Source organism: Malurus melanocephalus, unplaced genomic scaffold, assembly GCF_030028575.1.
Source record: "Malurus melanocephalus ecotype Western Australia unplaced genomic scaffold, MMel_1.1 scaffold_191, whole genome shotgun sequence".
Lineage (NCBI taxonomy): Eukaryota > Metazoa > Chordata > Aves > Passeriformes > Maluridae > Malurus > Malurus melanocephalus.
Window position 1 is genome coordinate 703,511 of NW_026623423.1, and position 12,799 is coordinate 716,309.

Below are 12,799 nucleotides of genomic sequence, written 5' to 3' on the forward strand. Positions count from 1 at the left end.
AAAACAAGCTTCAGTGAAGTGCTTTTAAACAAATGCCAGCTACTTCGTGCACACTTGAACAACCACATGCCATTCTACAATTCTCMCCTGTTTTTAGCTCCCAATCACATCTTTTCAGAGATGTTTATGAAATTGGTGCAAGCGCAGGTACAAGCTGTAGTCAAACAAACAATAACTTCTTTAACAAATGATTGTGTGAATGCAACAGATCCTAAAACAAGAGAAAATTTTTACACATTTGGGGAACATATTGTATTTATTAGCTAGAATTCTTTTCCTAGCCTTGCTAGTAGAGCCTAGCAGAGAGACTTCATCTTCTCTTTCTATACTGTTACCAAACAAGAAAGATTGTGAAAGAGTAACAAGCAGGGTACAGTGCAAAAAAAAGTCAATTGCTAAAAGACAATCAGTTGGTTTTGTGCCAACCTTTTTTCCCCACAGAGCCCTGTGGTACTGACAGTCCTCCTGGGTCTAACAAAGTCCACACCTAGCCCTAATGTGACTATATCGGGAGTTAACAAGACTTTTTAAAAAAAAAAAAAATATAGCTGCTGCAGGAGAAATTGAAGCCTGTTGTCACAATGGGTTGCATCTCTTCTTAGAAAAATCCCCTGATAATAGGAGAGGAAGACAAATGGGCAGCAGTCCCCTTTTCAGCAAGCTATTTCTGAAACTGTCCAGACAAGGAATAAACAACCTTCTCAACAGAAAAAAACATTTATTTGAGTCAGCTGTTAAATCACCTTCACCAAAACAAACAGCTTAAAGACACAAGTACTCCACATACCAGCCATCTATCAGCCATCTCGCAGACTCAGTTTTGCTTTCCTGGAAGGTTATGAAGCTAAAACACATGAAGGAAGGGCACAGCAAGCACAGCAGCCAGAGCATAAGTGAGGGGGAAACARGGAACCTTGGCACAGGTGGAGGGAAATGGTGTTGAACATCAGGAGAAGGAAGCTATGCTTGTATTTTCAGAAGCAGYTGACATAACCCAACAGCTCACTGCATCCAAAGTAGAGGATTTGCTTCTCAGTGTGCCCTGCTTTTGGCCGTCTTTAACTCGTATCAGCTGTGGTATGGTTGGCCCTCCACTGTCTCTCCACTACAAGCCAAACCTGCTGCTTTAGTGAGCTGAAGTGCCTCACAGGAGAGTGCAACCAGCACCAGAACTGCAGGGTGGTAGTAGCAGCACACAACCAAATGTCAGGGGGCAGAGGTGGGTGGCCAGCAATCCCCTGTGCCTCTGGAAGTCACACTTGAAATTCYTAAACAGTAAGAAGAGAGGGTATTTTGCAGAGAAAACAGACACAATCTGCTATCTCGTCACACATGCCAACAGCATAGGAACAGTTTTTTAAACGTCTTTTCCTTGTCACTTTTGAATTTTACCAATTTTAAGCACRAAGTGTAACAGCAACAGGATTTGAGAACACTGTGAGAAAAACCCAACATCTAAACAAGGAAAGTAGTAGGAAAAAGAAAAGAGCAAAATTTCAAGACAGTTTTGGCAAAATCCTGGGAAAACAGAAGAGAGAGTAATTAAAAATCTAACACATAATTTGCTTTTCAAATTTTTAATTAGGTATAATAAATGTACACAAAAGGAAGCATCAGCATTTTTGTTCATTTTAAGTATGAAATGGTAGGGAAAATAGACACATGGCATGAGTGAGGTCAGAAATATCAAGACTGGTTTGAAACATTTCAAAATGTCATGCTAGCAGGATATTAAGGGAAACTTTTAAAGCCATCATGAACAAGGCTTGTTTAACATCAGAGCTAGAATCCACACTGCACACAAATTTGACATAGACTGAGAAAAGCAATTTTCCTCATGTCTCATATACCCAGGAATTTCAGCTGTGAAGGCTATATCAGAGTTAGCCATTTTCTCTCATTCTGAATGAGTACATTGACTAAACAAATTATTAGAAAGTAAGTGCAAACACCTGCACTACTGTGGCATGCTAAACCCATTACTAGAAAGAGTCTTAATAAGGCTGAAGAAGAGGCAGCAGCATTTGAGATATTATAAACCAGTCTAGCACCAAGCAACTCCAAAGTCTAGTTCCCTATCTGCCCTTTGGTGGATAYCTTTTGGGGAGTGAAAAAAGGAAAGAAATAAAACCACTGTAAACTGCAAAGCCCTAAATGTCTGACTCCCTGGATAAAGAAAAAGCTTATTTCATTTCCTGAAGCTACACATGGTAAACATCAGAGTTAATTCCAAAACCAAGGACAACACTCTACCAGTTACAGTGTTTATGGGAAGACAACCCTACAACATACTGAGGACTGTATATGACCAGGGTTCCTTTGCAAAGCAGTCCCCATAAACAGTACATTGTCTTCTTGATCCTGTCAACAGTGCGGTAATAGACATGTTCAGTTCAGCTCTGCACTTCAGGACTATTTTTAAGTGCCCTCAGAACAAAATCCGCTTCTACAGCTCCCGTTAGCTATGCTAATGAATTCTCCTCATCACCCTCAAAACACACATGTGGTGAATAGTTACTCCAAAAGAAGAGATTCATTTACATACCTCACCCAAAGGGATCCAGGAATTAGACTTTTTGCAGTGCTTCAAATGCATAGCAAACTGAAGTTGGAAGTTTTCCCAGACTCACATATGCATCTTATCTATCTTTCTGCAGCACTTGCAGAGGTTGTTAGCTGACCTAATTCTGTTCTTCCTAAAATCAGTGAAAACYACTTACTGGGGATTACCAGCATTAAAAGTCTTGACAAAGCATTAGGTGTACAACCACCTAAACTGCACTCTCAGCCAGATTCAGTTCCCAACCCCTGTAAGCATAAAACAGACATTGTAAAAAAAAGTGAATTTCTAGGTGTCTTCAATCTTGCATCTTTCCTTCTGGAAGCAATTCAGATTTTGTAAATTAATTGCATATTCTAATTCTGAGATGCTTGCATCATCAATATATTAAAAGTGTATCAAACAGAAATTAAGAAAAAATATCTTATTTGTATGACTGCTTAATTATTGTTTTAGAATTTGGAAGCCTTACATACAGAATTAAAAAGAATTTAGTTTTTAAACTAAATTTCTTGGCCTACCAAAGTGAAAACTGATGTTCATGACTTCTAGGCAGGTACTTCTACAACTTCAAAATAGTCATTAGGCAGAATCACATAGCCTTTTCCTCCCAATATGCCTTTGTCTTTCTGAAACTGAACAATCTCTCTCAGTTTTTCAATTTGTCTTTCCTGACGCCGGCATCGCTGTTGTGCTGTCTTCAGCTTCTTCCGCAGTTTTTCCACTTGTTCCTCCAGCTGTTGAATTCTTTTTCGCTGATGAACTGTATCCTCTACAGTATAGTTATGATCACAAAAAACAGCAAGATTGCTGGGGGTCTGGAGAGGGGGCATCAATAATCCAATACTTGGATCTACAAATCTGGCATCTATTTGAGACAAATGAAAAGAAGGAGTTGATGGAGATGCTGGTAGTACTGGAGCTGCTGGTGGTGGTGGTGGTGGTGGAGGCGGTGGTGGCGGTGGCAGTGGGGGAGGTGGCAGTGGATCCTCCGGCTGTTCTGCAAATTCTTCAGACTAGAAAGAGCAAGAAAAAAAAGTACGTTTTGATGTTTAACATTGTTTACAACACAATTTCCTTACTACAGCCCCAGAAAAACCTAAAGAACCAGGACTTAAATTAATAAAATAAATTTCAAAGCCAAGATTTTCAAAACTGGCAAACATTTCTGCGCCTGCTTTGGCTTCTCAACTGGACATACTTTTAAGCAGCTTCATTATAAGGGCTCTTTGAAACTCAAGCCTTTGATGTATCAATACTTCTTTTGAAAATTAAGTTTTTGAAATATATATCCACAATTACCTAAGAAGCAAGAACACAAGCTGCAGTTCCATAAAACAGAGTTCAAACGACCTAGTAACTCATCACTGCCATACCATTCCCCTTTGTCTCTCCTTCTTTCTGCTACATYATACCACTATGCAACTGAACCTATCAGCTAATTTAATCAAAAACACAGCAGAAGCACACAAACTTCTGCTGAGGTAGAATAAGGTTCAACTAGTGAGCAGGCTGACAGGCTAGCAGAGCAGAGAGGCAGACACAGCAAGACCAGTCTTCCCAAATCTGGAAGGGACTCTGTCATTGATTTTGGGCTGCAGCATAAGGGTTTGGTTTCAAGAGATATCATGAACAAAAATAAACAGCTGTTCAATAGCAAAGCAGCCCTCTTATTCTTGGTATTTATGCTTGCCCAAACATAGCTGCTAGAATGACAGAAAGCTATTTGATCTCCCACTGTCACTATATAAATTTTCCATCCATTATTAAAAGTCAAAACAACACAAAGTATGACCTACACCTGCCCAGATATGTGAAAAAAGTGAGAAACATAGATTTATAAAACAGTTTGGGTTGGAAGGGACCCTAAAGATCTTTCAGTGTCAACACCCATCCACCATGGGCAGGGCCATCTTTCACTAGACCAGGCTGCTCAGGGCCCTGTCCAACCTGACCTTGAAAACTTTCAGGGGTGGAGCATCCACAGCTTCTCTGGGCAATTTGCTCCAGTGCCTCACCACCCTCATAGTAGACAATTTTTATCTAAGATTTAATCTAAATCTGCCCTCTTTCACTTTAAGGCYGTTCCCCCTTGGCCTGTCACTACTGGCCCTTGTAAAAAAGTCCCTTTCTAGCCTTCCTGTAGGCCCCATTTTGATACTGGAAATTTGCTATGAGGTCTCCACACCACCTTCTCTTCTCCAGGCTGAACATTCCCAACTTTTTCAGMCTACCTGTCTAAGAGAGGAGCTATATCCCTCTGGTCATCTTCCTGGCCCYCTCTGGATTCACTCTAACAACTCCCTGTCCTTCCTGTGCTGGKCCCCCGAGCTGGGTRCAGTGTTCCAGGTGGGGTCTCASCAGAGCCGAGCAGAGGGGCACAATCCCCTCCCTCACTCTGTTGGCCATAATGCTTTGGATGCAGCCCAGGACTGGCTTTGTGCACTGTGAGCTCAAACTGCCAGGTCACGTTAAGAAATAGGACTGCACAGCTGGCAGATGGAATGGATAGGGGAGATACACAGGTCTCTCTTGGCAGCAGCAAAATATCAATTGGCTCAACTCCACTGCAGGGKTTTTTTTTCCAGTTAAAGATGCAGGTTTTATCACATTGCTCTTGATAGGTTCACTTGTACAGCTCAGGACAACACAGATCCCAAACCACTTGAGTACAGACCAGAGTACAGAATCAGATTCTTTCTTCCCCAAAAGAATGCAGTATAATGCAGAAATACTTCTGTGCATATGTTGATTCAAAAAGCACTGTTGAAACCAAAGAGCTTGCATATTGCCTATTAAAAATAAAGTTTAAAACATTCTCGGTAAAAGAGGCACTGAAACAATTTTCTACCTACACATCTGCTGCCAATACTATTAGTACAAAGAAAAACATAAGGTCCAGGAAAATGTTGATTTCAAGAACAGCCAACAGTCCTTACCAACAAAATATCAAGCTCAGGAGATCTGAAGGTCATGTTGTTAATTTCCTTGATTTAACATGCAAACAATATAATATTTGATATTTGSGTGTCTAGCTGTCCCTCATACAAACTACAACACTTGGCAGACAGTAACTAAAAAGGCAGCCTGTGATTCATATTGAAGGAAAGTGGAACCTGGTATTAAAGGAAAGTTTAATATGCACTCAAAAATAATTGATCACATGAAAGTACAAAACCAGCCAATTACCAGTCTTATTTCTCAGTTATAAAACACTGCTGCTGTTAGCCTACCTAATTCACATATGAATATTCTCAAGAGTTTGACCCTAYCAGCTATCACTATCAAATTTTTCTATGAAAAGACCCTACAAGAAGACAGAGCCAGCAAAAAGAAAATCATTCTTGTTAGAAACAAAAGCAAAAATCAGATCACTGATGGACTTCAAACAGTCACTTCTGTTTGAAGCTACAGATAGGTAGCTACATGCTACCTCTATATACACATTACTATTGTCAACATATTACAGAGAACAGATCTTTGGTATCACTGTGACATCACTARTGACATCTAATTACTTCTTCCAGCCAATAAACTCTTGTCTTAAGACACAAGTTAAGAAAAAGAAAGTAGATCAAATGACATAGTGCAAAAGATAAAAACCTGCATTTCAACACCAGTGTGGATTCAACTCCAAAAGAACAACTATTTGTTATTATATTTTACTCAAAGACATATGGCAGTTTATTAAAAAAAATGCCATGAGACAAACAGAAATAGAACTAAATCCTTCAGAATTAAAAGGCACTCACTCTTCTGTGTTTTTTAGATTCAGGTATGAACAGCAAAATTGAGAACGCGGCTCACTACTAATCCTGTTGCACTAAGTGTACTTTTGCAGACTACCCTATACACCCATTCACGTTTCAAACTGCAAAAAAAAATTGCAAGTATTTTACACACAATGAAGAAAATGTGCATCACAGAGATAAAGAAGTGTAATCAAACTAAAAACACAGCCATATTTCCCTGTAAGTTGTCTACTCCTTATATACGTTCTACTTACATTCTCTTATCTGTTACTAACCACTTTCCTTTTTTCAAATGCATTGCTTTTTGATTTCTGCATATAAGAGAAAAATCGGACAAGAAAAGCCTGGGTTTTTCTCTGTGCACTTCATCCCATTAAAGTCTTTTGTTCTGTAGACCTACTCTACCACTGTCTCCTTTGCCACTTCTACGGAAAGTGACGAGTGATCAAATATTTTATATCCTTCAAAGAAGTTAAAAATCTTTTCCATTCTTGTCTTGAAGTTATTACATCAAGAAGGAAGAATTCATAAGCGACTTGTGTTAGAAATAGCTTACTTTTTGAAACAATTAAGTAGGGATAAAGTCTTTGAAGCAAAAACTGTTTGTCTGTAATGAGTGAGCTGACTAGAGCGAGTCCCTCTCCCGCCAGGCGCAAACACACAAACCCTTCAACAAAATGGTAACTGTTACACCCTTTAGCGGCCAGGGGYGGCCCCTGTCCCCTTTTCCATTGATGGCTACCCAGGAACTTACACTCTCCTGACTGCCTACTCCTCTTTCTACTCCCCTCTTATCCCAGTATGGTAAGTTGTATCTCCTGGTTTCACCCTTCTCTCTCTTTTCTTCAGGATCATAATCCTTTGAGTTTTTAAAATGTATGCTACAGGTCTCTTCTGCGTCCCCCATATTTGGGTTAATACTCCATAAACTGTCCCCTCCTCATGTTGACATACAAATTAAAAGGTTTTTCTAAGGAGGGGTGTGCTAAAACAGGAGCCTGAAATGATTTCTTCTTCAGATTCTCAAACCGGTGTTGCTGATTGCTAGTATACTCAACTTTTTCACCTTCCTCTTGTAGTTTTTCATACAAAAATTTTATATGCTGGGTAAAATTCTCAATCCATGAGCAGCACTACCTGAGCAAACCTAAGAATTTTCTTACTTCTCATTTGGTTTTAGGAAGGTGCATAGTGACAATGCTAGGATTATCCTTCTTGACCCTTCACTTATTAGATGCCCAAGGTATTTTACTTCTTTCTCCACAAAATGTAATTTTGTCTTAGACACTCTTTGTCTTTTCTCTCCTAAAAAGTTCAATAACTTAACTGTGAAATCTTGGACTTTATCTTCAACAGATCATCCACATATAGTAGCAACTTTGCCCCTGGATTTAGATTCAACTCTTCAAGCACTTGTTCTGAAATTTGTCCAAACAGATTTGGAGATTCTGTAAATCCCCTATAGTAAAGAAGTCCATTGTAATTGTTGCAATTTTCTCCCAGTAGCGGGGTCTTCCCATTCAAAGGCAAATATATCTCTGCTGTTTTCTGCTATTGGACAGGTCCAGAATGCATCTTTTAAATCAATCACGCTGAACCACATATGATCATGGGGAATTTTGCTTAGTAAAGTATATGGATTAGGGACTACCAGATGGCATCCTTCAACAAGTTTACTCAGTTCTTTCAAATCTTGAACAAGACTCAAATCTTGAGTCTGTATATCCTGTCCGGTTTCCTGACAGATAAAAGGGGGGCATTATAAGGGGGCACGCAGGGTTCTAAACACCGACCTTTCAAAAGCTGGTCAATTACAACTTCTAATCTCCTTCTTCCTTCCCAAGATGTAGGTACTGTTTCACGGGGATGTGCTGGCTCCCTTCCCTTAATTTTAGGGTGAGATATTCAGTCCTCCTCCATTATCTTCAGCTACTCACACCACTGGATGTAACTCTTTCTCATCCTCTATGGCCAGTTTAAATAGCTTTACCACCATTTGATCCTCTTCTGAAATTACCACAACCCCTAATTGCACTTGTAAATCTAYCCCTAACAAGTTGATGCTGACCTCTGGTATTATTACAAAAATAGATGTAATTTCCTTGTCACTTTCCAAAACTTTTACTTGTTCCACTATGGGAGCATGGAATCCCTCCCCTTTCACTCTAATTATTCTGGTTTCATTGGTCCCTTTCATACATCTGCAGGGGATTTTAATTAAACTTGAACTCCCAGCTCCCAAATCCACCATAAGTACATACTCTTCTTCTTGGGGTCCTAATTTTGAATTTATTGAGGGCTCTTTATGGATCCCAAAAAATAGAGCCCCTGACATTTCTAATCCTGTGCATAAGTTCCTCWTTTCATCATCTGGAAGGTTTTAACCTCCCTCCGTAGTTCCAGGCATTCCCTTTTGAAATGTGTCACCTTTCCACAAGCACTTCTTGGGACCTGTCTGCCAAGTGGTCATCCCCCATCCTCTTCTCTGGGGTCTTCTAACATTAGRCTGAAGGGTTCTCTCTGCTACTCCTCCTCCCAACCCCATTTCCAGGTTGCCACTTTATTACTTGGTCTAAAGTGGCCACCATTAACTTAGTTTTATTCTTCTGTTTCTTATCATCTCTCTTAACATAAACTTTCTGAGCTTTCCTCAATAATTYACTCAATTCCTTATCACTCCAGTCCTCTGTTTTCTCCAATTTCTTCTTTATGTCTGGCCATGCTTTAGTAACAAAACTTATTTTCAGTAGCTCTTGATCTGATTTTCCTTCCAAGAGCTATTCTTGAGTACTGCTGAGTATTCTTTCTGAGCCTCTCTAACCAGGCAGTGGGTATCTCACCCYGCTGCTGTTTATTTTCAAACACTTTCTCAAAACTCTGCTCCTTTGGTGCCACTTCTTTTATTTCCCTAATCACCAATCTTTTATAGTCTGACATATTATTCCTTCCTTCAGTTGTATTCTGACCCCTGTTAGGTCTTAATACTGGAAACTTATGTTCACTGCRTACTCTCCCTTGAACATCAGGTGGATTTTCTCTTTCCCAGATTCTTATCCCTGCAATTCATATCACTTGCTTTTCCTCTGAAGTAAATAAAGTTCCCAAAATAGATTGCATTTCTTCCCAAGTGTAGATATTTTGACCTAAAAATTGATCCAATTGCTCTACCAACCACAAGGGGTTCTCTAGTATGCTACTCATCTCCCTACAAATTCTTTTAATCTATTACTAGTAGGAGGTACATTCACAAATGTTACTCTTCATGGAGCTGCCTGCATTGACACCTCACACAAGGGAAACATGGAAATATTTGCATTAACGTTTGAGGTGGCATTCAAAGGGAGGAAATGGGAAATTTTAAATATCTTTCTTTACCAGCACTAACTCTTGTAATTGTTGTTGTCTGTGACACCTGGTCTGTCTTATCATCAGATTTTACCATTTCATTTCAACCAGCCCCACCAGGTGGACCAGCCATTTCATAAGGACCAGCTATGCCCTGTGGATCCACAATTTAATGGGAACCAGCCCTGCCAGTGGATTCCCCATTTCATGAGGACCAGCTCCACCATTGTAATTTCTTTGCTACTCAACCGTTGCTTTTTGAACCATTTAGTCCCATGAGGCAGATAGGGAGGGAGTAAGTCCTCTAAGGGGTCCCATTTTCCCTTCCTCTCCCCTCTAATCTCCTTTAAATCTTCAGTTACAAACRTGGATGAGTATCCTTTTCAACAAACAGCATAATCCCTCTCTTCCTGATTACAAGGTTCTTTTGCATTCACACACAAACTTAAATCCTGACATATCCAATCTTCCCAAGACACATATCTTGGCCAATATAATGGGTCTGGTCTAAYAGGTTCTTTAGTMCACTCAAATAYAMMATACTGGATCATCTTTTCCTGATTCTTCCTGAGTACAAAATAGCTCCTCTTGTCCCCAGTMCCTGAGCAACCTCCCCAAAGGAGTGTCAGGAGCTAGGCTCAGAGTGAAGGTATGCTTTAAGCTCCTCTTCCCTCCTCTTAATCCTACTGCTGCTAGCTATTTCCCATCAGAGTTCTCTGCAGGACTCCTTTCTTCCAGAATCGACTCACTTCATCCCTTCACTGGCCATATGCCTCAAGGAATAATGGCACCACAGTCAGGACTCTTCAATCGCTTTGCAGGCAATTCTGCCCCCAAAGCACACACACTCCATGCTACTCCTCTCAGCTGCCTAGGCAACACTTAGCAGTCACTTTTCTTACCTGGGACCTGTGCACAGATGTTATCACCTGACACATGTAAGCTCTACTTCTCTTCCTTACCCCGCTTTTTTGCTTCRAGAGTCCCCTATCTGAGTCTCACCTGAAGCCCTCACAGGGCACGACAACAGGTCAGGGGCTGCTGAAATCAGCAGGGCACGTCTTCCCCTATTCCCATTGTCCTGCTCTGCAATGTCAGAGGTCAAGTCTCCTGGATRAGTCCCCAAATTGTTAGAAATAACTCACTTTTTTATATAAAAACTGTTCATTTGTAGTGAGTCCACTGACTGGGGTGTGTGTGTCTCTCCCCAAATGTGAACAAAAACTCCCTTCASCAAAATGGCAACTTTCCATATCCTTTCACGGCTGGCAGCAGTCCCTGTCCCTTTTCCACTGGATGGGTACTCAAGACCTCACATTCTCTCCTGACGACCTGCTCCTCTTTCCCCTCCTCTCTCACCTTCCATCCTTTTTTTGGACATGTTTACAACCCTGCCCCTCTCCTGGTTCTCAAAAACACAGAAGACTTTACCATCAGACTTCACGGAGCAGTCTGGCTTTTGAACACAAGCTTAAGCTAAGACAGAGATGGTTTTGGGATGGACAGACAGCAGGCGCAGGGAAGGTTCTGCCCCTCACTTAACTYTGCAAAGCCAGAGGACAGAGCCCTCTTAGGAGGACAATTCAGTTTCACAGTTTAAGATCCACCATCTCTTCAGTGCTAGCAGTAACCATCAGCTGTGAGAGAGCAAAGCCATTTGCAAATATTAATGAAGGCTCTTTCAGACTCCAAATACACAGGAAATACTGTGGAACAACTTAATTACAGGGSAATAGCTTCTCACTTTGTTGCCATTCCATTTAATTCAGCATCCATGTGCTGAATTAAATGGACACSTGGACTGCTCAGAACCAGTGTCTGCCTGTACAATAGTCTGCACTCCAAAGCCTCAGACAGCCCATGCCTCTGCTCCTGTCACAGAAARCAAGAACAGCTATTGGAACTGTTTCAGTCACCACAGCCCTCCTGGTGACCCCAGGTACACACACTCAGCATCCTGCCAGCCTCCATCCTTCCCAGCCTGCATCCTCTCCCTGCTCGCTACCCTGCCATGCTACAACCAGTGACATGCACGATGCATTCCAGCATCTCAGCCATGAGTGCTTTGGGTTTACCTTTTCACYGGGTTCAGTGTAACAAAATATTGTGGGCACAGCATTCTCTTTCAGGAGCTTGTTATTGCATTCCCTCTTAAAACAATCGGGGGTAAAGTGTTCTGAGCAAATGCTGCTGTACTTGGTCGGCTTGAAGTTTTTCCTCTTAACAGCCGCTTCCCACTTCTTGCAAAGRTCGGGTCTTGTAAGAGGAAACCTGCAAGTAAGAGGCACTTTCAACTTTTCYGGAAAGCTTTATAAAGCGGGCATCATGGCCGGAGCCAAACCCCTCCTGCCCCGCAGCGGGGGCGGTCTCAGCCCGCTCTGGGTCTGAAAAAGGCGGCTCAGAGGGTCCCGGGAGGGGCGGGCGAGGCTCCCCACCCTCAGTGGTGGCGGACACACGCGTCCATATGTCCATCTGTCCGTCCGTCCATGCTCGCGCGCTCTCCCCGCCCGCTCCCCGCGCCCCTCGCGCGCACGGCTCCGCGCTGGCCCCGCCCCCGACGCGGCCCCGCCCCGGCGCCCGCGCGCGCTCACTTGTGGAAGGAGATGGGCTTCTCTTTGTCGTATCGGTTCCGGCAGCGGTAGGCGGAACAGGACTGAACCATCCCGCCCAGCCCCGCGCCCGCCGCGGCGCGGCCTCCGAGGGGACGGACGAGCCGGCGGGGCCCCGCGAACTCACCGCCGGGCGCCCATGCTTCCCCCGCCTCCCGTGCCCCCCCCCCGCGCCCGTGACCCTCCGGAGAGGGACGGGAACGGGACGCGCGGCCTCTCCCAACTCCAAGATGGCGGCSCCAGCTTCAACGGAAACTCTCGCGGTAGCGGCGCGCACCGCGCTCCGCCCATGGGGCGCGTCGGCGCGCGGRGTGGAGGCGGAGCTTCCTCCGGCGGGCCCTCCAATCCGGCCGCCTCCTTTCCCCGCGCTCCGCCCTCTGCGCTCCGCCCCCTCCTCCCCGCCGTGCGCCGCCCACACCGCCCGCACCCACAGCTGGACCGCAACGCCCGCATCCACAGCTGGACCGCACCGCCCACAGCCCCCGCACCCACAGCTGGACCGCACCGCCCACAGCCCCCGCACCCACAGCTGG

At 43.2% G+C, this 12,799-nt stretch overlaps 2 protein-coding genes across 2 annotated transcripts in view; one reads left to right on the forward strand and one right to left on the reverse strand.

Annotated features, from left to right (window-relative positions):
• Positions 1-575: 575 nt before the first annotated feature.
• Positions 576-12,620, reverse strand: THAP1 (THAP domain containing 1). Its single transcript, XM_057373252.1, has 3 exons — positions 12,249-12,620; positions 11,733-11,928; positions 576-3,576 (listed from the first exon to the last, which is right to left on the reverse strand). The coding sequence occupies exons 1-3, from the start codon at positions 12,317-12,319 to the stop codon at positions 3,109-3,111; spliced, it is 735 nt and encodes a 244-aa protein (XP_057229235.1). The 5' UTR covers positions 12,320-12,620; the 3' UTR covers positions 576-3,108.
• LOC130577730 (transcription factor JunD-like) overlaps positions 12,497-12,799 on the forward strand; it is an 8,678-nt gene continuing 8,375 nt past the window's right edge. The window contains exon 1 of the mRNA XM_057373286.1: positions 12,497-12,794. Coding sequence (XP_057229269.1) covers positions 12,497-12,794 — 298 coding nt within the window. The remainder of the gene's footprint in view (positions 12,795-12,799) is intronic.